The sequence below is a fragment of the Osmerus mordax genome, chromosome 11 (genome assembly GCF_038355195.1).
Source record: "Osmerus mordax isolate fOsmMor3 chromosome 11, fOsmMor3.pri, whole genome shotgun sequence".
NCBI classification, from domain to species: Eukaryota; Metazoa; Chordata; class Actinopteri; order Osmeriformes; family Osmeridae; genus Osmerus; species Osmerus mordax.
In genome coordinates this window covers 8,121,944-8,147,801 of record NC_090060.1, presented here as the reverse complement: position 1 = coordinate 8,147,801, position 25,858 = coordinate 8,121,944, and the positions used below count along the sequence as shown (strand labels likewise).

The window sequence follows — 25,858 nt, the reverse complement described above, 5'->3', positions numbered from 1 at the left end:
GCTAAGATGCTTAATTAGTCTTAATCTACAGACCACAGACTGAGCAGAACTAACCACGTTAGAAGACACAAATCTCATCATCTGACCGTCTCCTCTTCTCGTCTTTTCTATTCATCGCTCCTCGTCTATCCTCTCCTTCTATATCCTCTCTCCTCTCCTCGAGAGGTAGGGGAGGAGGGGGGAGATACTGGATGTCTCTGGTATGTTATGAATTTAACCCTTTGTGTGTGGTGAATAGCAGGTTCTGCCCTGGGCTGTTAGGCTCCCTGCCCCCTCCCTCCATTCTCCTCCACCCATCCTCCACCATGGAAGTGTTTCCCCTGTCGCTGACACACTTCCTGTCCTCGATCCATCTGACTTCCCCCCTCGGGGCTGTGTGTATGACTGTGTATGTACGTGGGTGTCTGTGTATGGATATGCATGTCTCTCTCTGTGTATGTGTGACACCTGACCGTGTCCAGTGAAAACCTTCCCTGTCCTGGGTATGCTGTTGTAGGGTCTGGGGTTGGGTTAGATCTGTTATAAAGACTTTTGAAGTTATGCACTTTCTCACACACACACACATGCACCGACACACACACACACACACACCCCTCAGTGCCAGTGTTTTACAGTATCAGGTAACACTGGGGGATCCAGAGGGCTGGTGTATTGTGCTCCGGGCTGATTCGACTGGCTATGATGCTGCTAGGGCCTTTGTCTCTCTGCTGAATGGAGGAAGGAGAGGAAAGGAGAAGAGAGGAGTGACCTCTATTCCTGTGTAGAGGGAAGGTTTCTGTAAAAATGCTGAGGTGGGCAGATGCCATATCTACCACAGACACAGCACCTGCTGTGTGTGTGTGTGTGTGTGTGTGTGTGTGTGTGTGTGTGTGTGTGTGTGTGTTTGTGTGTAGGACCGATGCATTCCTACAACAGCAGATAACACCCCATAGCCCTTAACTCTTACAACACGCTACACTCACACACATACAATGTACTGCACTTTAGCGCTTGAATGCAAGCATTGGGGGATTTCTCGGCAAATGTGTTTGTTCAGGACTTCCTTATTCAGTGTCTTGGAAGATTGAGCTGAGAAGGGTCTAAACATACATACACACACTAGGGCTGGGCGATGTATCAAATATTGGCGATAATATCGCAATAATTTTGACGACGATGTAACGTGAAAATATTGTGAATATAGAATAGCAAAAATATTTAAAACAAATATTGTTATTTATTTTTTGCTGGTCCTTGTGTTGCTTGTGTTTTAAGATCGCCGCCTGGCTCCTCTATGTTCACATACACACAGACACAAACACACACGGACACCGTTTGTGCTAAAACTGAAAATTGCACTCGCACAGGCACTCTCTTCTGCTCTCTTTTTGTCCTGTCACATAATGACCTCTGCATGAATTGTTCCATGTGAGGTCCATTTTGTCAAGTTGCAAGTACCATGTTATGGCAACTGCTTACATTTGCACTACACATTTTGTACTTTGTAATAATAGCTGTTCTATCTAAATTGTTTTGTTTTCTAATGGAGGCAAAATAATCTTTTTTTTTTATTATTTAAATGCAAATGCAAACATATCGAGATATATATCGAATATCTAATTTTTTGGGACAATATCGAGATATCTTTTTTTTTTTTACCCAGCAATAACACACACACCCTCCTGACAACCACCATAGTCCAACACACATCACACATACCTAAATACCCCTAAACTCCACACCCTAACCTTTCAAGGACACTGTTAACCTGACCTTGCCTTGCATTCACACACACAAGTAATGTTTACCCTCTCTACATTACACTAAGTCTTTATCACTGATACTGCCTAGCACTAATCCAATGTCATATGTCTGTTTCCCTAACCCTGTCTCTCTGCGTGCCTGTGTCTGTATGTCTGTCTGCTTACCCTACACTGCCTGTCTGTCTGCTTACTCTACCCTGTCTGTCTGTCTGTCTGTCTCATTCCTTCCTGTTCCCTGTCTCCTCCCTGTATTTTCACCCTCTCATCCCTTCCTCTTCGGCCTCTCTTCCTTCTCCCAACTTTCATTTCTCGTTCTCTCCTACAAACAGTCAGCTAAACGGAAGAGAGAGAGAGAGAGAGAGAGGACACACACATACATGCAGAAGGATGAGAGACAGGAACGCCTTATCTTCTTCACCAGAGACACTCTGTTCATGTGCCTGCTTGCAAATGAATAATATATGTACACGCACGCACACACACGCATCCCTTTGCAATCTCTGGTAATGCACAATTGTACACACAGGCTATACAGTGTGTGCATTCATGTGTGTGTATGGGTGTTCCTCTGAGCGTGTGTGTGCATTCCTCTGTGTGTGTGTGTGTGTGTGTGAGTGAGTGTGTTTGCTTCTGGATGTTCTCTGTGTGAGGGGGAGTGTCTCAGGCTGTCTCCAGGGTCGTGCGGGGTGATGAATGGGTGTGTTGTCACAGGAGCCAGGTCCACAGCCCTTTATTCTGTCTCTCCTGCACGTGTGTGTGTGTGTGTGTGTGTGTGTTTGTGTACAAGATACAGCACACTGTGAGAGTGTCTACAGCTGCAAAATGCGTGTTTGTATAGTCACACTCTGCCAAGTCACACAACTTTAGTATGCTAGCTTTAGGACACACTTGTCTGATCAGATAGCTACATTCATTTCCATGCGTGTGGCCTTGTTTAAGTACCCTTGTAGTAAACAAAGAACAATGTACCTTGCAGGGACATTTTCTGCGTCCCACAACTTCAAGTGCTTTTTCTAAAGGGCTTGAGGGGGCTTGGGGTTAGAATTAGTGTTGGGGTTAGTTTTACAAGAAGGGTTTGGGGTCAGGGACAACACCATTTTGAATGAGTCAATTGCTGGGCCTCAATCAAATAGCAAAACAAAGCAGTTTGTGTGTAGACCAGACTGTAAACTACCTCCCACACCTCTACCCTTCCTCACACAGACCTAGGGCCCAAGGGATCTGAGAAAGTGCTGTCATGGCAAACACCCCATAACACACACACACACACACACACACACGAGGAGAAGAGAGGCTCTTACTTTTTGTCCCTCTCCTGTGTCTCCTAAACCAGGCCATGAGTATCAGACTGTTGATCTCAGCATTCTAACACCATGGCTGTGTTGTGTGTGTGTGTGTTGTGTGTGTGTGTGAATGAATGAATGTATGTATGTGTGTCTGTACTGTCTAAGATGTGTGTGCGTGTGTGTGTGTAGTAGTAGTAGAAGTAGATCTACTACTACAGGTCATGTTACCTGAGCTAGGTAGACAGATGGTGTGTTCTCCTGGGACAGCCGTACTCTACCACCTGTGTGACACCTAGCCACCTTCAGTCTGGGTCTGCTGCTGACACAGTCTTTATTCTGTATGGGATGGAGAGAGGGAGGGAAAGAGAGAGAGGAGTGTGGGAAACAGGCAAGGCAGAGATGGGATAGAACGTGTCTGTAGCACACACGTTCCTTCCATCTCCCTCTCTCCATTTCAATTTCTCTCTGTGTCCTCCCCTCTGTCCCTCCACCCCTCTCTCTGTCCCTCCCCTTTCTCATTCCTCCCCCTCTCCACTTCTTCACGTATCTAAATGGGAATCTGACTGAAGATAAACATGACTTCAGAGCTCAGTAAACACACCAACCAGCAGAGATGGAGGGGATGGAGGGATGGAGGGGATGGAGGGGAGGGGAACGAAAGGATGGAGATATTGGCGAGATAGGGCAGAGGGGTGATGGTGAGATCTCTTTTTCTCTTTCTCAACCTCCACCCTGCCCTCGGATTGCCATGGAGACCTGGTGAACAGAGGAAGAGAGAAAAAGAAAAGATACAGACAAAGGGAAAATGAGACCGGTGGAGGGAGGGATGGATGGATGGATAGATAGAGAGAAGAGAGAGAGAGAGACAGACAGAGGAAAAATAAATAGGGAGTAGAAGACCAATCCTTCTTTACCTCGACAGAAAGGATCTCAGTTTATCAATACACACACAATGAATAAGGGAACGTGTGTGTGTGTGTGGTGCAGTCATCAATACTGATATAGACACATGGACAATGGCAAACAGGCAAGTGTGTGTGCCTATTGTTTGTGTGTAAGTGTGTCTCGTGTGTGTGTGTATGCGTGTGTCAGGAGGCTCATTTAAAATGGATGACCAAGCATAACCCTCCAACCTCTGGACAAGCTGCTCCAGGGCCTGTCAGCTCCCCCTGTCTCTGCTGTGCTCTTCTCACTCTGGAGACACACACACACACACTCTGAACATTTTGATTCTCAGTACAGCCTCAGTCCATGGTTGAGGCAGGCAACACCTGTTTGTCTCAACCGAACGGAAGAGCGGTAGAGAGCGAGGGAGTGAAGGGAGGAGGGAAGGAGGAGGAGCGTGAGGAAGGGATTTGTTTTTGTTTTTCTGTTCCTCCATTATGAATCACACATTAGGAACAGCAGAGGGATGAATGGGGATTGAGAAAGAGGGAGGGATGAAGCGAGGGAAGGAAGGGAGGAAAAAGAATGAGTAATGCTGTCGGAGTGAGTGAGAGAGTACTCTGGGGAATGAAGAGAGAGACAAAGAATGGGAGGGAGAGAGAGAGAGCGAAGAAAGCAAAAAGGGAGGAAGACTGAGAGGATGGAGTAAAAAGCTTAACATCCATCTGCCTCGGAGCCAAGACTTGGTTACTGTGGCAACAAGTGAATTGACACGGTGGCAGGTTCAGGTGCTTCACACATCTTTTTCTCTTGTCCTCCCTCCCCCTCTCTCCCGCTCCTCTTTCTGTCTAGCTCTCTTTTTCTCTTTCTCTCTTGCTCCGCACCCTCTCTCAATCTTTCTACCACTCTCCTCTCTTTCTCTCCTCACCCTCTCTCTCTCACTCTCTCTCTCTCTGTCTACATTGTTAAACATGATGAATGTGTTGGCAGTGCAGAATGACTTGAGGTGTGATTCTCTGTGGGGTCCCTCCACCCTGCTAACTGTTACACTACAGAAAGTCTGTGTACATATGGGTGTGTGTGTGTGTACGTGCGTGTAAGTTTGAGTGTGTAGCAGCTTGTCAGCAGAACAGATGAGGACTTGAGAGGAGCCCTGCAACCCATTAGCCAACCACACGTACTGAGCACTTACCAGAACCCTGGCGTTAACCTTCACTCTCTCCTCTTCCTCTCATCCCTCCTCCCCCACTGTAGATTTATCTTGCCTTCCCTTCTTTATTCAGCTCTCCTGCATGTCTGTGTCTTTGATGGCTTGTGTTGACACGTCAGACACTAGGTGTCCTGGCTGATTGCACCACATGTTGCTTTCTCTGTCTCTCCTCCTATATCTCTCTCTGTATCCCTCTTCCTCCCTCTCCCTCCCTCTCTCTCTCTGTTCCTTTCATTCCTGTCAAATTGAGTTTTAATTGCTTGGAGACTCCAGTCGTGCATGAACATTTGTCTGGGTCTAGGAGAGGAGAGGGAACCGTTTATCTAAAGGCTTCTTTTTAAGACGGAGCCTACCTAATGTGCGTGTGGGTGTGGGAGAAAGAGAGAGAGAGGTGTGAATGTTTGGTATCTTCAGTATAGCATATGGAGTGCCATAAGCGTGTGTGTGTGTGTTTCTGCTTCTATCCTTTTTGTGCGTGTGCGTGTACAACCGCATGTGTGAAGGCCATCTGTCGCCTAGCTACGGGTACAGAGTACTCTCGTTGCAGCACCTCCCCTGTACAGGTACCGGTACAGTTCTGGGTTGTATGTCCATACAGGTCAGAGTTCCAGTCCCTTCCCTCAGCTGGGAGAGGCTTTATGACTAGGTTCTACTGAGTTCTGCTGCAGAACACTGACAGATTTCTGTCTGTGTTTTGGTAAAAAGGGCTTCTTTTCATTTCATAGTGGGTTCTTTCTTTCTCACAAGCATACACACATTAGAGACACACCTGTTCTGCCAAACTAATTTTCAGACTGTTAGCCTGGCATGTCAGGAGGGAGTTTCTACATCTGGAGACACTCCTATTCCCGTGCGTGCGTGCGTGCGTGCGTGCGTGTGTGTGTGTGTGTGAAAGATACCTGGACACAGAGCCCAACGCGGCATGGGAAATGTTCTAATGAGCAAAACCAGAGATTTTGGAAGTGGTGGTGGGGTGGGGGCTCATCACTGAGCCCCCTGTATTACTTAGCACACTGTATTATTTAGCCCAACAGGAGAGTTAAGCGTTCTGAGTGTGTGTGTGTGTGTGATCGTGCAAGTTTGTTTTGTTTTCTCATTGTAGGATTAATAACTGTCAACCTTCATTTTCCTTTTGGCAGTGTTATCAGTAGTCTTGTGTGTGTCCCAGATGTAGGGTTAAACCCATCCTGATCTGTCCATCTCCACACCCTCCATGCCTCTTCTCTTCCACCCATTTTCTGTAACCCTACTCACCGTTCTTTATTTCAATTGATTTTTCTTTTCCTGTCTTGTCTGTCCTTTCTACTATGTTTTAGTCCCTCCCCTCTTTTCCATCTGTTCCCCTCCTATCAACCCTCTCACCCTCCTCCCATCTAAAAACGACTCCACTATCTCATACTGGGCAGGCCAAGACGGGAAGAGGAAGTGACCTCACACCGGGGTGTCATCATGTGTGACATGGCATAGCTCACTAGTCATATTTTGGACTGTTAGTGCATGTGTGTTTTTTTCCTGTGTGTATATGTTTATGCATGTGTGTATTGCATGCCTGTGAGTGCTGTGACAAAGCAGTACTGATTGGATTGGCCCAGGGTAGATGTGCTTGTCTGGGATTAAGTCAGGGTTGTATGGGATCACACTGAAGCTCCAGGAGATGAGAGACGCAGAGACGCTAATCCAGAGAGAGGGAGAGAGTTCATAATCCCCCTGGAAAACTGACCATCCACCCAGATTACAGCTCTGTTTGGAGCTCCATACAGTCCATCACTGGGGAGTCGGGAGCTGGTGTGTGTTTGTGTATGAGAGAGGGAGGGAATGTGTATTATTTGGCCCAACAGGAGAGTTAAGTATTCTGAGATACACGTGTGTGTGTGTGTGTGGTTGAGTGGACAGATAAGTGAAGCGGGGGAATGAAAAACACGCACATCCTGTTGGTAAATGATAGATGGCTTCATAATGGAAACAGGCAAACAACATGTTTGTGTGTGTGTGTGCATGTGTGTGTGTTCACAGATGACTGTCAGTGTCATTCTGTTGAGTTCTCCAGAGGAGAACGTTCACCTCCGGGAGAGGAGAACTGTCATCGTAGACACACACACTAAATCTTTCATCCCTGCCTCCTCCTCACACTCCCACCCTCTCTCTCCCACCCCTCCATCCCTTCCTTGTCCATGTCTCCGTCTATCCATTCCCCTGCTCTCCATCTATCCATCCCTCCATCCATTCCCCCCACCCCTCCACTTTCCGTTGGAGAGTCAGAGCAGGAAGTGGGGTCCGTGTGAGGCCTGCTGTCAGGTCTATGGGCCCGCACTAATGGATCCCAGGTCTCCTGAGAGAGTGAAGAGGGAGGCGGAGCAGACAGAGAGGGGGAGAGATAAGGAGCAAGATAAGGAGAGAGTGATGGAGAAAGGGAGATGGGAACTGATGACATAGAAACGGTGTGAGGGACAGAGGTGCAGGGAGACAGAGATGATCATTACGATGAGGAATGACCCGGTGGGTCATATATGGAACACTGGAGAGTCACTCTTCTATCCTCAAGCCTACGCTCCGAACATTCCAATGTTCCAACTGGTGGCATCCTCGACCCACGATGGGACTGAATGTTGCTTCATCTGGTTGTTTACCTCCCCTCTGATTGGACGGTCAAGGGGGCAGGAGAGGAAACAGGAAGTAATTGCATTAGAACTATTTATTTTGGAATTCTTATTGGGAGGTTGTTCCTGAAATATCCCAGATTTCAAAGAATTGTGTAGACGCGCACACACACACGTCTGTGCTTGGCGCTGGAGCCACACTTGGCCATGCTCTGACCAGCAGCTGTTCCTCTGCTAGTGAGCGTAAGGCTGGAGTCTGGCTGGACAGTTTGCTGTCTGGTCTTCTTAACACAGCCTAAACTCTGAGGATCTCCTCTCATAGACTGTGTGTGTGTGTGTGTGTGTGTGTGTATTGCTACCACAAACATGCCATGGCAACTCTCGATTTCCATATTGAGATGCCATTTTCAGATAAGGACCTGGTTTTGTATATTTAGGATCACCTAGCTGTGTGTCTCTGTGTGTGATGGAATAGTTGTGTTTATCTGATGGGTTCAGCATGTCTTCCTTCTTCCTGCTCTCTCCTCCTCCACCTCTTCTATCTCTCTCCTCCTTCTCATTCTTTCCTGTGCCGGTTGTTTTTTTGAAAGTGGACATTGATTGCAGGATAATTACACTTACACTATCTAACACTCACTCACACACACACACACACACAATGGCATTAGGAGTCCATGAGGAGACGCCAATGAATTACCCATGATTCCCTAGGCCTTATCGCCTGTCCCTGTATCGACCTGCCTGCTGTCCAGCTTTACAGCACCAACACAAACCCCTAACTTCCTGGCCTCGTTGATGCATCTCTGCTCACAGACTCGCACCTTTTGATGCAGTTTTCATGGATGTTTTCCCAACAAATATAAAAACGAGAAACCTTCCTTTTGATATCGATTTCCTTTGTGCCGACGCTTGGTGATGCACTTTGTGAACACCTGGCTTACTCCGCGAGCTGCTGTGATATGGAAGTCAGCCTGTGTGGAATTAGCTTTCCTCTGGCGTTTCATGTCTGGTTATAGTTGTCGAGATTTAGACTTCAATTGAACTTTATTTTTCATGGACTCAGAATTACCTTGGAAGTGGAAATACCTTGCAGGGGTATGGAGGGCTTTCCAAGGTAGTCACTCTTCCCTTCTCTCTCTCTCTCTCTCTCTCTCTCTCTCTCTCTCTCTCTCTCTCTCTCTCTCTCTCTCTCTCTCTCTCTCTCTCTCTGTGTATCTCTCTGTGTATCTCTCTCTCCCTCTCTCTGTGTATCTCTCCCCCCTTCCTCCCTCATTCCCTTCGAACTATGCATTAATGAGTCCCTTAATCACTAAAACAGTTGTTTAATGTGTTCAGTTGACTGAAATGGCTGAACCCATTTGAGCAGTTCTTGATCCCACCTGTGGCGCCTGATTGCACCTGTGGCGTCCAGCTCTAACAGTGCAGCCTTTATCATGAGCAGTAGCCGGCTTGGTCGAAAAAACGATCAGCAATTGATACTTCCTCTCTACCACCACAAATTGTCAGCAAATCAGGACAACTATTACATGTAGGTAACTGTCTGTGCTCATAATAGGAGCACATCATTAGTGATGCAACATTAGCCTGCCTGACGGGTCCTCTGAGCTTGTTTGTAAAAGTGCTTGTTTGTCCAGAAAATAAGTCAGCCAGCGCACAGCAGGCCAGTCAAACTGTTTAAAAGGCAGTCGGGTTCCCTTGTCGCCCAATTAGTAACTCTTGCAGCATAGCGCTTATCAGATCTTTCATCTCTCAGTGTGTGTAATTGTGTGTGACTGCGTGTGTGTGTGTGTGTGTGTAGAGAAGGCAAAGGATGGGGGGGGGGGGGATTGTGTGTCTTTGTGGTTAGTCTGTTTTCTAAGTTGATAGTTGCAGCCACAGTCTGATGTTACATTGTTTCAATGATGCAGTTTTACATGGGGTGTGTGTGCTTGTCCATCAGTCACCAATGCTAGCGTAGCTGTTAAGTAACATGCAGCATTACAGGGACTTTGCTGCTGACCCCAATCTGTACAGGAAACCTTCTGAGCTGAAACTAAATCACATACTAAACACTATTAACCTAAAACTGGAACCTTGTGGGGATACAGTGGAGAAATAACTTTAATAATGAAAATTACACTTCCTCAATATCTTGTGATTATTCCCCTGTCCTGACCATCCTAAACACTCTCTCTGTTTCTCTCTCTCCCACCCCAACCTACTCCAGGTCCAGACCCAGTCCTTGCAGTAAGCCCAGTGCATGGAAACAGCACCACCTCCCTTAGCCTCGCTCCTTAGTGCCCCTGGGCATGGCAGGATGATTATCTGCCTGCCATAACCATGGCCAAGAAACAAGATGCCCGGTCGCCCATCTACAACCTGGTGGTGGTGGGTCTCTCCGGCACGGAGCGGGAGAAGGGCCAGTGTGGCGTGGGCAAGTCCTGCCTCTGCAACCGCTACGTCCGGCCCAGCGCCGACGAGTTCCACAAGGAGCACACCTCCGTCCTGAGCACCAGTGATTTCGGGGGTCGTGTGGTGAACAATGACCACTTCCTGTTCTGGGGGGAAGCGGGGCGGACCCTGGAGGAAGGGCCGGAGTGCCGGATGCACGTGGTGGAGCAGACAGAGTTCATAGACGACCAGACGTTCCAGCCACACCGGAGCACCGCGCTGCAGCCCTACATCAAGAGGGCGGCGTCGACCAAACTCGCGTCGGCCGAGAAGCTGATGTACGTGTGCACAGACCAGCTGGGTCTGGAGCAGGACTTTGAGCAGAAGCAGATGCCGGAGGGGAAGCTGCAGGTGGACGGCTTCCTGCTCTGCGTGGACGTCAGCCGGGGGATGAACCGCAGCTTCGAGGACCAGATGAAATTTGTGACCAATCTCTACAACCAGCTGGCCAAGACCAAGAAGCCAGTGGTGTTGGCTCTCACCAAGTGCGACGAAGGGGTGGAGCGCTACATCAAGGACTCGCATGCATTCGCCCTGGCGAAGAAGAACCTGCAGGTGGTGGAGACGTCCGCGTGCTCTAACATCAATGTGGACCTGGCCTTCGTGACTCTGGTCCAGCTCATCGATAAGGGCAGGGGAAAGCCCAGGATCATTCCCTACTATGAGGCTCTGAAGCAACAGAGTCAGCAGATTGCCTCGGCTAAGGACCGCTACGAGTGGCAGGTCAGCCGGATCGTCAAGAACCACAACGATACCTGGCTCGCCACCAACCAGAGAATGCAGACGTCGCCAGAGTACAAGGAGTACGTGTTTCTGAAAGGAACTTTGAAGGCGAAGGAACTCTTCCAGCAGCACGTCCAGAGACTCAAATTCGAGCACATCGACAGGAGGAAGAAGATTTATCTGAGTAAGCTCCCTCATGCCCTGAACTCACTGGTCCCTGAGCTGGACGAGGTCAACCACCTCAGCTGGTCAGGTGTCCAGAAGGTTCTGGAAACCAAAAGGGATTTTGGCCATCTGTTTGTGGTGCTGGATAGAACGCCCTGGGACAAAACGGCGCACATCGACAACATGGAGGATGACAGGATACCCCAGGACCTCCTGGATACGATCGAAGCGGAGGTGGTTTACGGCGAGCACCTGGAGCGCCTGCGGAAGGAGCGCAAACGCAACGAGATGAGGTGCGAGTTCAAGGAGAGGCTGGCCGCCTCTCCCTTCATCACGGCGGGGAAGCCGTGGGAGGAGGCGAGGAGCTTCATCATGAACGAGGAGTTCTACCAGTGGCTGGATGAGTCAGAGTACCTGGAGATCTACAACAAGCACCAGAAGGAGGTCATCGAGCAGTGCAAAGAGGACTTCCAGGAACTCCTTCTGGAATATTCAGAGCTCTTCTACGAGCTGGAGGTAGACGCCAAGCCCAGTAAGGAGAAGATGGGCGCCATCCAGGAGGCGTTGGGAGATGAGCCCAGGTTCAAAGCCCTGCAGAAGCTGCAGGCCGAGAGGGACGCTCTGGTGTTGAAGCATATCCACTTTGTCTACCACCCCACCAAGGAGACCTGCCCCAGCAGTCCCCACTGTGTGGACGGGAAGATCGAGCAGATCCTGGCCTCGCGCTTCCCCACCCGCTACTCCTCCACCTCCGACAGCCAGCGGGCGGCGGAGGGCAAGGCCGACCGCATCAACGTGGTCATCCTGGGAAGGGACGGCTTGGCTCGAGAGATGGCCAAGGAAATCCGGGCGCTTTGCACCAGTGACGACCGCTATGTCCTGGAAGGGAGGACGTACGAGTTGACCCTTCGGCCGATAGAGGGCAACGTACGTCTGCCTGTCAACTCGTTCCACACGCCCACCTTCACACCCCACGGCTGCCTCTGTCTGTACAACTCAAAGGAGTCCCTGTCGTATGTGGTGGAGAGCCTGGAGAAGCTGAGGGAGGCCACCCTGGGCAGGAGGGAGCGGGAGAACAGTCTGGCCCACCTCCCGCTCTCCCTCCTCCTGGTCACTAAGCGGGGTGTTGGGTCCATCGGGGACATCGGAGGGGAGACGACCCAGACGCTGATCCAGCAGGGGCAGCAGGTGGCTGGGAAGCTGCAGTGCTCCTACCTGGAACCCTCCAGCCCTGGCCTGAGCTTCGGGCGCAACATCAGCGAGAAGCAGATCAACCAGATGCTGAAGGGCCTCCTGGACTCCCGCAAGAGCATGGGGAGCAGCTCTCCTCCCTTACCCCCTCCATCCCCGCTAGGCTTACGGGACTCCCAGCCTCACCCCCAGCAGGGGGGCTCAGAGGCCGACCTGAGGATCGTCATGTGTCTGATGTGCGGGGACTCCTACGACGTGGAGCAGCTCCTGTCTCCCCTCCTACTCCCCCAGCACTGCCGCCCGGCCTCCAACCTCAGCAGCGGCACCTCGGTGCTCCTGGACCTGAGCGTGGGAGGCCAGAGGCAGAGCATCGACCTCTCCCTCCTCTCCTTCCACTCCTCCTTCTCCCTCCGCAAGAGCCAGCTGGTCCACGGGTACATCGCCGCCTACTCCGCCCGCCGCAAGGCCTCCATGGAGACTCTGTGTGCCTTCCTGTGCGAAATCCAGGACATCATCCCCATCCAGCTGCTGGCGGTGGGGGAGAGCCAGGTGGAGCTGACGGAGTCGGAGGCCGCCAGGGAGCAGGTGAGCCAGGGGGAGGAGCTGGCTCGCGAGATCGAGGCGAGGTTCAACACGGTGGTGTGTGGACCCGGAGGGGTGGTGGGGGGGCTGCACAAGATGGACCTGTTCCAGTCCTTCCTCAAGGAGGTGGTGGAGAAGCGGACGATCGTGGAGGCCACGCACATGTACGACAACGTGGCGGAGCTGTGCACTAATGAGAGCGTGAGCCCACACAGGTGTGCATCACCGAGTCCCGTCAACACGCTGCTGGACTCCGAGGACGACATCGAGCCCTCGCCGCCCTACGCCACGCTTATGAATGACGGATCCCTTCCCTCACTTTTCGGCAAACTGGATCTTGAAACCAGCGACCGCTTCTCGGTCATCTCGGAGATCAGCACCTTCGAGAGCAAGCTCAACAACAAGGTGCCCCCTCAGGTAAGGGAACACACACATTTTTCTGAAAACACACACACATTTTTTATCAAATATTATTCATAATAATATATATTTTGCCTGTTATGTCTAGCACAGTTTTTTATCCAGGTTTCTTCACCCTCTTTCAGGTGAAGCCTAAGCCCGTCCGCAAGGTGAACCTGGGCCCCTACATGGAGCAGCAGCAGGGAGGCACCACACGCCGCTCTCTCCCCCAGACGGTGAGCTGGGCCCCGGGCAGCGATGGTGGCTATGACCCCTCCGACTACGCGGAGCCTGTGGACGCCGTCTCCAAGCCCCGGCCCTCGGAGGAGGAGAACATCTACTCGGTCCCCCACGACAGCACGCAGGGCAAGATCATCACCATCCGCAACGCCAATGGCGGCGGTGTTACCGGGGGCAACGGGTCCGACAGCGAAGCGGACAGCAGCTCCCTGGAGCGGAGGAGAAAACTATCGATAGGGATGAAGCCTCAGCTGTACCGGGACCGATCCAAACGTCTGGGCAAGTTCAGCAGCTTCAGAACCAGCTTTTCCATTGGCAGCGACGACGAGATGGGAGGGCCCCCCCAAAGCAAATCAGGATGAAGTGGGCGGGGCTAACAAAGGCGACAGCTCTGTCAACGAAGAAGGCGAGGATTCTAAAAAGAAGAATATACTGAGGAGCTTGCGTAGGACACCCAAGGTATGGACTGGAAGTGTGTGTGTGTGGTTTGTCTGTGTGTGTTTGTGTGTAGATCCATGTTTCATTGTTGTTTTCCCACAGACACAATTCATGACAGTACACCGCATATGAAGTCAGTACCCATGTTACAGTTCAGTCATCTCATTCACTGATTCCTACACTGCTTCGCTAAATAAAAGCATTAACGTGGGAAACCTCCCCCGCCTCACTCTTCCTCCCCCCTATACCGTGGTTAGTGTTTTATCCTGGATTAAACTATCTCTCTAATCACACATTATTATGTAGCAGACTCTCAGTTACAGTCAACGGTGAGTGAGAGTGTTCTAAAGATACTCTTCGCAGCTGCGCTGTCTCTTGACACTCACACACACAGACTCACCCTCCTCAAGCATACCACTCTAAAGCATCTGACCCAGCGCTGTTAAGCTTATCTCACTTGGTGCTCAGTCACACCCCGAGACAGAGACCGAGGTGTGACTGAGTGGGAAGGAAGTGTGTGTGTGTGTGTGTAATGGTTATTATCATGACTGTCAGGAGTGAGGACGGAACAGAAGCTGGGTGATTGGTGTTCTCATCGTCTTTGACACACACACATGCACACTAACTACACACAAACGCACACAAACTATTTATATTCCCCTAATACTTAAAAAAAAAAAACGGTTGTTGCTCCCATACTACCCAAGTCCTCTAGCATATTTCCTATTTCCTAGCACTTTGCTCTTGTGCAGTATGTCCTAGACCTGGCACATAGTCAAGATAAAGACACATTTTACAGATTTTACTGGTCGAGTAGAGCTTGGCATAGCTCTCTCGTTTGAGGCCGGAAACATTTCCTCTCTTTCTCGGATCCTGCAGCTTTTGAAACCTCCCCTCAGCTGACAAGTGGAATGTTTCAAATTCCTGTTACACCTAGTTCCACTTTACTGCCCCCTGTACTGCAGAGAGAAGGAGAGAGAGGGAGGAAGAGGGAGACGGAGAAAGAGAGAGAGCAATAGGGCTGCAGGGAGGGAGAGAAGAGAGGGGGAGAGAGACATGCATACAGAGAGATAGACAGACAGACAAAGAGAGAGAGGGAGAGATAGACAAACATACATAGAGATGGGCGAGACAGAGAGAAGGGTGGAGACAAAGAAGGAAAGATGAGAAAGAAAACTGGAAGGGAGATGGGGTGAAATAAAGAGAACCGACAGAGTCTGAAAGCATGAAATGGTGAGTGTGTGTGTTTGCTTGCCCTGTGTGCTGGCAATGGAAAGCCGTTTTGTCTTCTCAGCATTGGCAGCATATCCTGTCTCAGTCAGCAACACCAGAACTGAATGACAGAGAAGGGAGGGAGGGTGAGAGTGGAGGAAAGGAGAGAGGAGAGGAGAGTGTTAGCAACAAGGACTGGCCAGAAGGCTGAACAGCAGGGGGAAAGGAGGAGGGGAGCGATGGAAGGAGTGAGGGTGAGAGGGAAAAGAGGGAGAAGGAAAGGAGATAGAGCAAGAGGGGGAAGCCAGGTTATGGTAAAAGTTTCAAACAGACAGGCAGGAGGGATGAAAGGATGAGTAAAAGAGAGGAAGGTATTGAGGCAGAAATGCCTGCCAGTGTGGACATAGGAGGGGAGGGTCTTAGGGGGAGGTAAGAAGGAGTGAAGTAAAGGTAGATATGGAGAGAGGGAAGTGGAGGTGGAGGAGTTGGGCCTTGTGCAAAAGTAGAGAAACGGCCGTCTAAAGAAGAAGAGGTCTCTCTGAAGGGGGCGTTGTTGAAGAAAACAACTGAGAGAGAGATTAGAAAGGAGGAGTAGAAAGAGGTATTTCAAGAATTAAATCAGGCAGATGGTAAAAGTAAGTGAGTTTTTGATGCTGTACTATGTGGGTGTGTGAACATGCGTGGGTACTTGCTGTTGTATCTAGAGCAGTCTCTCCGTAATGAACGTTTTACTACTCTCATTCTGACAGCCTCTCAGCTCTTCCTCTGAGCCCCAAAGCCCAGTCAGCCATGCAGCCCTGGCTCACAACCTTCCCCAGGAGGGCTCACCCGAGGGGGTCGGGCAGATTACTAGAGCCCCAGGCCTCTTGGGCCTAGTGAGCGTTGCCGTCACAGCTCAGTAGAAAACAGACGTGTCAAGCTGGAAAGAAACAGCATTAATAAGAGGATATAAGTATAAGAGGAGTCAGTTAGAAACTAATTCAAACCTGTCCAGATGAAGAACAAATGTCCTAGGGGAGAGAGTGCAGTTGGAGGAGGGAGGGAGAAGAGGATAGAGAGAGCACAGAGAGGTGAAGAGTGGAACAGATGTGTATTACACAAACGCACTCACACACACACACACACTCACAGGCACACACGTACACAGCTTAAGACAGGAATGTATGATCTGGTATCAGTTTAAGCCTCAGAGGAAATTCCATGCGGGTGCAACGTGTATTTGTGTTTTGGTGTTCATTAATTAGATTGCATCTAATGTGTAGTAGCAAATCGGAAAGAATGACATGGCTGAAAAAATTTAGCTCACTCTTTCTTCTCATCCCTCTCTTCCTGTCTTCTTATACCTCTCTTCCTGCTTTCAGAAACCACGTGCCAAGCCCCGCCATTCCCTCTCCAAGCCTGAAAGTAACTACTTTGGCGTGCCATTGGTCAACGTGGTCACCCCAGAACGTCCAATCCCGGTCTTCATAGACAAGTGTATCCGTTACATTGAGACCACAGGTGAGTCTGGAATGTATGTGTGTGTATGTGTGTGTCTTTGTACGTGCCTACAGGGAGGTCAGTTCAGGTCCAGCGTGTTCCTACTCAAGTCGTGCCACAGGAAGGTTGCCACAGCAACGTGACTTATTGACGTGTTCCACAGTGGTGCATTCCTGCCATATCAGAGTGCTGATAACTTCTGTGTCAGTGTTAGAGCTAGCACAGTGTGTATAGCTATGTGTGTCAGAGCTACCATGGTGGGTGTATATGTGTGTTAGAGTTAGCATGGTGTGTAAGTGTGTGAGAGAGCTAGCATGGTGGGTGTGTATGTGTGTTTGAGCTAGCATGGTGTGTATAAGTGTGTTAGAATGTGCTCCTCCCTCCCTCTCATCCCTCCCCCTTCTAAGAACCCTAACCCTCTACCCCTTCCTTTCCTTTGTCTGTCTTGCATAGGGGCAGGAGATAGGCATCTGTGATTAAAGCTCAGGTCTTGTTGTTTAAAGTATTCAGCATTCCAGATTCAGCTTACTCTTACCTTCTCTCCCCCCCCCTTCTCTCGCTTCCCTCCCTCCCTCTCCTGTCCACTAATCCTCCATTTCCTCTCCTCTCTTCCACATCAGCCTCCTCTGTGTCCTTCCCTCTTTACCTTTTTTCCCCCAGTCCACTCATCCACTTACTCTGTCCTTTTCACCCACTTAGTTTCTCATTTATTACACACCCGCTCCTTCCGTCTCTCCTTACCTTCCGTCCTTCTACCCCTCCTCCCCTCCATCCCTTCATCCCTCCCTTATGGCCATGTTCATGCCTGATAGCTTTCTCACTCAGATCAATATCACAGAGCAGGAAATTAGAACAATCTTTGGGCTCAGCTGTGTGTGTGTGTCTGTGCGCGTGTGTGTGCTGAGGAGGAACATGTTCTGCAACTCACAGCCCAAAGCCAGATTCATAAATAACACACATTCTGTAATTTTAACACACACACACACACACACGCACACACACAGACATATGGATGCTAATGTAAGGTAACTCTTGGACTTTATATCCCTATGAACTCCTATCTCTAACTTTCACTCCTCTCTCTCTCTCTCTCTCTCTCTCTCTCTCTCTCCCCCTCCTTTTCTCTCGCTTGCCCTGTCATACTAGTTTATCTCACTGTGCGTGTGTTGTGAGATGATGGATGTGTATTAGCATGCGTGGACACACCTGCTCCTTGTGTCGTTCGCCGTGGGGATGTTAAGGGCAGCAGCCAGAGAAAGCATGTCTCCGTGGTGACCTGTGAGCACGGCTCCTGGTTGCCGGCGGTGACAGAGCCATGTCTGGGCAGAGGGTTGGGTATGTCTACAGGCCTGAGGAACCAACACCAATCTGACATTTAAAACCACTATCTCAGACCTCTGGGCGTGTGTGTGGAGGATGGGGGAGTAAAAATGGGAGAACCTAGGAGAGAAGAAGGGAGATATAAGGGAAAAAGAGGCGGAGGAGAGATATAGGAGTTGGAGGAGTGATTCGACCAGAAGGCTTGTCTGACAAAGACTTGAGGTAGGAGATGGTCAGACAGGAAATGGATGCTCTGGCCACAGGAAGTGGTCGTGTTTGGCCTCGGGAAGTGGTCATGTTTGCCCACAGGAAGTTTCCATGTTGGTTTGCCCTCAGAGGAAACTGCGGTAGCTCTCAGAACAAAGAGCATGATGGGAGTTGACCTCTCCTCCATCCTCCCTCTGTCCTCCCCCCATCCTTCGTCATCTCTCTTTTTGTTCTGTCCCTCCGTTGTTCCCCTTTCCCTCCCTGCCGTCAAGTCAGGGAAGCTATATTGCCGTATAGTCTACATTGAATGCAGGAGGAGATCGATGAAGGCAGGCTTAACTAAGGAGACTGCAAAACTTCTCATTTCCTCCTTCCTTCTCTTTCTTTCTTTCTCTCTCTCTCTCTCTCTCTCTCTCTCTCTCTCTCTCTCTCTCTCTCTCTCTCTCTCTCTCTCTCTCTCTCTCTCTCTCTCTCTCTCTCTCTCTCTCTCTCTCGTCTCTCTCTCGTCTCTCTCTCTCTCTCTCTCGTCTCTCCTAGTCAGGGAGCATTTGCATGCTGTGTCTGACAGGCCTGACTGGTGGATGGAGAGAGAGACACACAGACTGATGGGCTGTGTGTCTCTCTGGGACAGGGATGTGGATAGTAAAATAATCTGTTGAATTGCAAGAAACAGCTGAATGATTTCTGTGTAATTAACTATTTCCCCCCCTACTCTCCCCCCTCTCTGTCTTTTCTCTCCCTTCTTTACCAATTCTGTCTCCATCTCAACCCTCCCATTATTTCTCCTCTCCTCACTCCTCTCTCTCTCTCTCTCTCTCCCTACATCCCTCCCCCTCCCTCTCAGGGCTGACTACTGAGGGTATCTACAGGGTCAGTGGGAACAAGGCTGAGATGGAGAGCATGCAGCGCCAGTTTGACCAGGGTGAGTACAACCACACAATGCACACGACATACTCACACACCAGCACACACACACACATTCTCTGCTAAAGTATAGGAAAGAGTTGTGTGTCCCGTCTCTCCTTGTTTCAAAGTTAAAAGTGTAGAGTGGATTCCCTTAGTTAGCAGAGAACATCTGTAAGCATTGATCCTCCAGAAGAGGTCTTCTGCTTCCCTGGACCATGCTCCCCCAATCTCCCAGCTGTGTATGATGGCCTGTTTTGTGTGTGGGCGCCTGTGTGTGTGTGTGTGTGTGTGTGTGTGCGTGTGTGTCTGGTGTGGGAAGTTAATTACGACCAGATTGGTTTGGTTAATGAAGCATGCTGGCTGGGTAGATAGCAGCGTGAGATGGCACTGAGTGTGTGTGTGTCTGTACGCCTGGCTGAAGTTGAATTTGCCCTGTGTAATCAGAGTTGAAGCTCTGTGTCGGGTCGATGCTGACCGGACACTAAAGGTGACAATACTATTACTCCTGAGATTACATCACAGGTCGTCCCCCCCCGGCAACACCAGAGATAGTCCATCACCTCACACTGTGCTGTAGCACAGATGACCAATCACACCTCAAGCTGTAACACAGGTGACCACTCACACCTCAAGCTGTAACACAGGTGACCAATCACACCTCAAGCTGTAACACAGGTGACCAATCACACCTCAAGCTGTAACACAGGTGACCAATCACACCTCAAGCTGTAACACAGGTGACCAATCACACCTCAAGCTATAACACAGGTGACCAGTAGGTGTAGTGCCACTCCAGAAGGTGTAAAATCCCAAAGTCTTGACTCCAACTTTCTTTCTTTTACCTCTTCACCGTCTTTCTCCTTTTCATCCCTCTCCCTTCTTTGTTCTCTCCCCTTCCAACACGGTCTCTATTTCTTCTCTCTTTTCCCGTTCCTACAGACCATAATCTGGACCTGGTTGAGAAGGACTTCACCATCAACACGGTTGCAGGAGCCATGAAGAGCTTCTTCTCGGAGCTGCCCGATCCTCTGGTGCCCTACAGCATGCAGGTGGAGCTGGTGGAGGCCTTCAGTAAGTCCTGGGGGGGGGGGGGGGGGGGGGTTGTAGGCCATGGGGGAAATGAGGCGGACGAGGGGATGGGAGATCTGTTTGAGGCGTCGCCAAGTCTTGGGGATAGATTTGGAGGCCATGGGTGAAAGTGATGAGGCACTTGGGTAAAGAGATGAGAGTTTGGGAGGTATTGATCCAGAGCTGAGAGGAGAGAGCGAGGAGGTGGACCCAAGGAGAGATGGGTTGAGGAGAGAAGAGAGTGACGTGGGTAGGGAGAGAGAGTAGTGCACTTCTCCTGTCCGGTACCTGCTGATAGTCAAGAGAGTTCAGTTCAGTAAAGTGTAGTCAGATGTTGTATAGTCAGATCCGCTTCCAGAGACTAGCTGCTCATGATACTGACTTCATCCTTTAGTCCACTTTGGAGTCATTTGTGAATCATTGTGTGCATGTGTGGACTTAGCTGATACTGACTGCTCCTTAGTGGTGATGTCACTTACTATGTATCACTCCTGCCATTAAGCATGTTTGTGTGTGTGTGTGTGGGTGTCATTGTTTGTCAGCCTTATAGAGAGAATGTCATCCTCCCCTCATTGTTATGGTGTGTGTGTGTGTGGCCTTTGTCTGATAGTGTGTGTGGTATTCAAGGGATATGTGTAAGTCGCAAGTCTAACTTTTATATTTTTCCTCTCCTCTCCTTTCCCTCCATCCAGAGATCGGTGACAGGGAGCAGAGGTACTTCACCATGAAGGAAGTTCTCCGCAGGTTCCCCAGGGAGAACTATGACGTCTTCAAATACGTCATCAGCCACTTGAGCAAGTGAGTGACAGGGAGTTGGACGTCAGGGTCACACCCTAACCAGCCTGGGTGACAGGGAGGTGGACGTCAGGGTCACACCCTAACCAGCCTGGGTGACAGGGAGGTGGACGTCAGGGTCACACCCTAACCAGCCTGGGTGACAGCCTCTGACTCATCAACCCTGTCACCCTGGACACACACAGGGAGACTGACAGGCTGCAGCCTCATGTCTCTGCTTGCTGAGTCACGGAGGAGACGGGATGAGCTGTGCGATGTGCGTGTGGTGCGTCTTAACATTCTCTCTCCATCCCCCCCCCCCCCCCCCCCCCTCAGGGTGAGCCAGAACAACCGTCTCAACCTGATGACTAGTGAGAACCTGTCCATCTGCTTCTGGCCCACGCTGATGCGTCCCGACTTCACCACCATGGACGCCCTGACGGCCACGCGCACCTACCAGACAATCATAGAGAACTTCATCCACCAGTGTGCTTTCTTCTTCTACAACCAGCCGCTGGCCGACGCCCCGGGAGGACTCCCCGCCTCCCCCACCTCCACCCTCTCCTCCGCCGGAGGCTCTGCCTACTCCATGGGGAGCTCCGCCTACTCTATGGGAAGCTCCGCCTACTCACTGGGAAGCTCCGCCTACTCCATGGGGAGCTCCGCCTACTCGTCTTCGTCCTCGCCGTCTCCGACGCCGTACGTCATGCCGGCCACGCCCCCGGTGATCCCGCACTACGGCCGGCCCCTGATCCACCGCTCCCCATCCCACTCGCCGCCGACCACCCCCCACGCCCCCCTCCCCTCCCTGCTGCCCCCCCTCCACCCCCACGGAACGACGCACGCTGTGAACGAGGGGTGAAGGGAAAGAGAGATATAGAGAGGGGAGGGGCGGGGCGGGGGGGACAGAGAGAAAGAGAGATGGAAATAAAGATGGATTGGGATTGAGGACAGAGCAGAAAGAAAAGAGGTTGGTATTATATAAAAGGAGAGCAAGGAGGAAAGGGAGAGAAGGTGAGGGAGCGGGAGGGAGGGTGTCGAGGGGGAGTGATACAGTATGTACAGGGAGGGAGAAACTTAAGTCTTTGGGAGAAGGGGTTTTATTAGCCTCTGTTGCATTTAATTTGAATTTGGAAAAAACACACCCACAGGAGGGGCCAGGATAGATCATAGTATGAGCCACTATGTAACATGGGTCCTTATTTACCTCTTAACCCCCTCCTTATCAGCCCCTTCTCACATTAGGGTAACACACACACACACACCGCTTTCCCTTTGTGTAGCCAGCCTGTCAGCATAGGACTGTGACAGAAGGCGTAACACTCTTATGCTTCCCCCTGGAAACTCAGTACAGAACATTACCCCCCTGCCAGCCCCCACCCAATCCTGCCCCCACCAGAAGAATCCTCACCTCATTGGCCCGGGTACTGGGTGCATGGGGTAAGGAGGGGGAGGTAGATAAACTGTATGGACCACTATCTGGATTCCACCTCATCAAACACATGCACACGCACACACACACACACACACACACACAACCCAGCCCTTCTAGGACCCTGGGGAGAAGCTGGGCTGGGGCTTCCTTTTATTTGACCACTGTTACCAGAATATGGACTAGAGACTCTCTCAGCCTTATGCTGCCTCTTCCTCACATACACAGACACACACATACCGGGCGTTGCCAGTTGCAATAGTAACGGCAAGGACAAGAATCTTGACCAACTGGATCTGCTGGGAGATTCAAGCAAGGAACTCTGTGTGTTCACACAGACGGCAGTTAGGGTAGCTCCTCCTCTTCTGTCTTTCTTTTTGTGTGACCCCTGGGGCTCCAGGCTGTGTGACCCCTGGGGCTCCAGGCTGTGTGACCCCTGGGGCTCCAGCCTGTGTGACCCCTGGGGCTCCAGGCTGTGTGACCCCTGGGGCTCCAGCCTGTGTGACCCCTGGGGCTCCAGGCTGTGTGACCCCTGGGGCTCCAGGCTGTTTGACCGTTCTCTGCTCTGTTCTGTTTTACCAAGGGTGGAGGTTTTCTCTCTTTCCCTCTTTCTCTCTTTCTTACTCTCTGACTTCCTGTGTCACTCCATGCTTCCATTTTGTATGGATTAGTTTTAGAGGGTTTCATGTTGTTCACAGGCCAATAAGGCTGCAGTCTCACACAGGAAGTCCCTCCCTTCCTGGTCTCTGTGGTGCTTCGGATTGGCCCTTGTGCTTCTTGGGAGAGGCCAAGTTCATGTTTGGACCAATAGAGACTGCATGAGGTTGGGGCTAGGGATGGGTGGGGCTTCAGTTGAAAAGACAACCACTAGTTAATGTTTTCAGACACAGAGTAGAGCAGATACAGGGTGTTCCTGTCCAGATTCCCAGAAGGCCTTGGGAGGCTTGACTTCAACTCTGTCCTGTCAACCAATCCAAGAGCTTAGTGAACCTGGACCTTGGTGAGCCCTAAAGCCGTGACCTTGATGTGTGTGTGTGCTTTTGCTTGTGTATTAGTCTAAATTTCACAGGCTAACAGAGAGAGAATAACATTGGTCACTTCCTAGTTCAATGTGATTGGCTCCAGCTGTAGTTGGACTCGAGTTGGGCTCCCTGGCGTGGCGTTGCTCTGTAGAATTTTCCACAGCACTTTTAAAGCACGTCAAACCTGGTAGGTGCAGTTTATTAACCACTCCGAGAGCCATACAGTTAAAGGACAACAGGAACGCACTACTGCCACCTGGTGGCGGAGGCGGTATCATAGCCATTACCTCACCCCTCCACTGCATGGGCGGAACACCCATCTCCCTCCTTAGGGATCAACATAAGATACTCTTCTGGGCCCAGTTTGTCATGAAATGTATCAATTGAAGGTGAAATATGAGGAAGTATTACCCCCCTTGGGACTCTGGGTGAACATAAAAGAAAGATCTAGTTTCATTTAAAAGCCATGATAACTGCATTGAGATTACCCTATAGATTCTGACCTGTAATGCTATGTTTCTGGATAGACAGCCGTGTGGTCCACAGGCCCTGACAAGCAGTGGGTCGGTTCTCTCTCTCGTTCTGTGTTTGCTGATTTATTCTTGGGCTGCAACAGCTTCTGAGCAGTGTCCTTGTTTGACATGACACTGGTAACTTACCCTGAGAGAAAGAAAGAACTAAAGAGAGATGGAGAGAAAGAGGAAGCGAGAGGGGAGGAAAGAAAGTGAGTGAGACACACAGAGGAGGAAAAAATACAGAGAGGGAGAAGGAGGGAAAAGAAATGGAGAGAGTGAAGGAGAGAAAGAAACAGAGAGTGAGAGTTCCGGTGTTCCGGTATAGAACAGACAGGCCATTCATCCAGGCGGGATGACAGGGAGACGGGATCACGGAATTCCATGGCTCTTGTCCGCTGTTGGCATGGAAACACTTTGTGATCGTCCAGAGACCAGAGATAGTTTAGCCTGATTGTGAGTGAATCTGGAGAATCAGCTGTGTGTGCGTGCGGACGGACTTGTGTGTGTGTGTGTGTAGTCACACTTTTCCATGCTCTATTTAACTTATCCTTCACTGTCTCCATCACCTACCTGACAAGACCACCGGTAGAGATATCTCTGCTTCTAGAGTTACACTTGACTAAAATATAGAGAGACAGAGAGGGAGGGAGAGTGATATAAGAAGAGAGGGAGTGAGAATGAGTGGTGGTTGTGGGGGGAGGAGGGAAGGTTGGACTCTGGTACGTGTCACTGAAGGGCCTGCCCCAGGAGTGTTGCCTGCCTCACTGTGGTGACTGAGCGTGAGACCGCCAAAGACTAGGCTACGAAAACAGGGTGGGGGGGGAGCATCATGACACATGGGGAAAACAATTGTATAAAAACAAAACAAAAAAATGTGACATCAGCGATCATACATGGCTGGCTCGCTCACTGACTTTCTTCTTTATTTTTGCAACAATGGTGACAGATTAAGTTAAAATGATAAACAAACAAAACTATATCCAAATGGTTGTTTATATCTATGTTGGAGGGTGTGTGTGTGTTGGGGGGGGCGGGGGGGGGGGGCTGGGGAGGGGCTACCTGGCTTTGCCCTTTTAGTTGATGGTGATAGAAAACAAAAAAAACGTTTCTTTTCATGTTTTATTTTATGAATAATAAAAAAAGAAAGTTTTTTTAAATAATTTTTGTGAGTGGTGCGGAGGCCTGCTGTGTGTGGTGCATGTTCTCAGCCAACCAGAGGGGGGCACCACCTCACACGGTATTTAAAGAGGAAGAATAAAAACAACAAAATGGCCCAAAAAAAATGAAAAAAAGATCATATGAAATAATGGGGGGAAATTTAAAATACAATGGTTGAAAAATACAAATGAAGTAAAGTGAAAAGATACATCAACGTAAACAGAGTTGTCCTCATGCAAAGAGTGTTCGATCACTCTCCATGGGGATGGCCCATACAGCAAGCCTTACATGACCTGTATCATAGTTAATAAATCAAATCTTGTAACGTCTGTCTCCTGTGTCTCTCTCCTTGAGCCTCATGCTGCCCACCTGGCAGCACCAAGGACATGAGGTTTCAAGTACTGTAGATCGTCATGGCTACAGTGCTCTGATGGGTATCAAAGTTGTGTGCCGTCAAAGACCTTGTTAGAGGACCAGTGGGGTAATGTGGTTATCGGTGGGACTTCCTGTCAGCTGACCATAAGGTGATGTCTCTCCTCTGGAGCACCAGGAAGAAGAGCAGCACTGCAGATAGTGGAACAGGTGCTTATGGAACTGACGAATGGCTCACCCTGCTGTGTGTGAATCTACTCGTGTACATTTGACATCTTATACATCAAACACACATGTATCCAAAGCAACATACAAATAAGGGCTTTTATAAGTACAGTACAGCAGAAAATCAGGGATCAAAAGTGCACCGTTCTATTAAACTATTTAGCTATTTAAGTGGTTAGTGCCAAGGAACGGTCTGAATTCTGACCAAACACAGTGAAACAGTAACCTCAAATACAAACTAGATAGTCCACCAGAGTTGCTGACACTTCATAGCCAGTCC

General features: G+C 50.0%; 1 protein-coding gene across 1 annotated transcript; it reads left to right on the top strand.

Moving 5' to 3' along the window:
* Positions 1-10,000: 10,000 nt before the first annotated feature.
* On the top strand, positions 10,001-25,306 carry arhgap35a (Rho GTPase activating protein 35a). Its single transcript, XM_067245722.1, is given in 8 exon segments — positions 10,001-13,228; positions 13,357-13,802; positions 13,804-13,909; positions 16,462-16,600; positions 18,951-19,028; positions 19,952-20,083; positions 20,773-20,878; positions 21,191-25,306. Coding segments are annotated over 8 exon segments (4,722 nt in total). The 5' UTR covers positions 10,001-10,039; the 3' UTR covers positions 21,717-25,306.
* Positions 25,307-25,858: the final 552 nt, after the last annotated feature.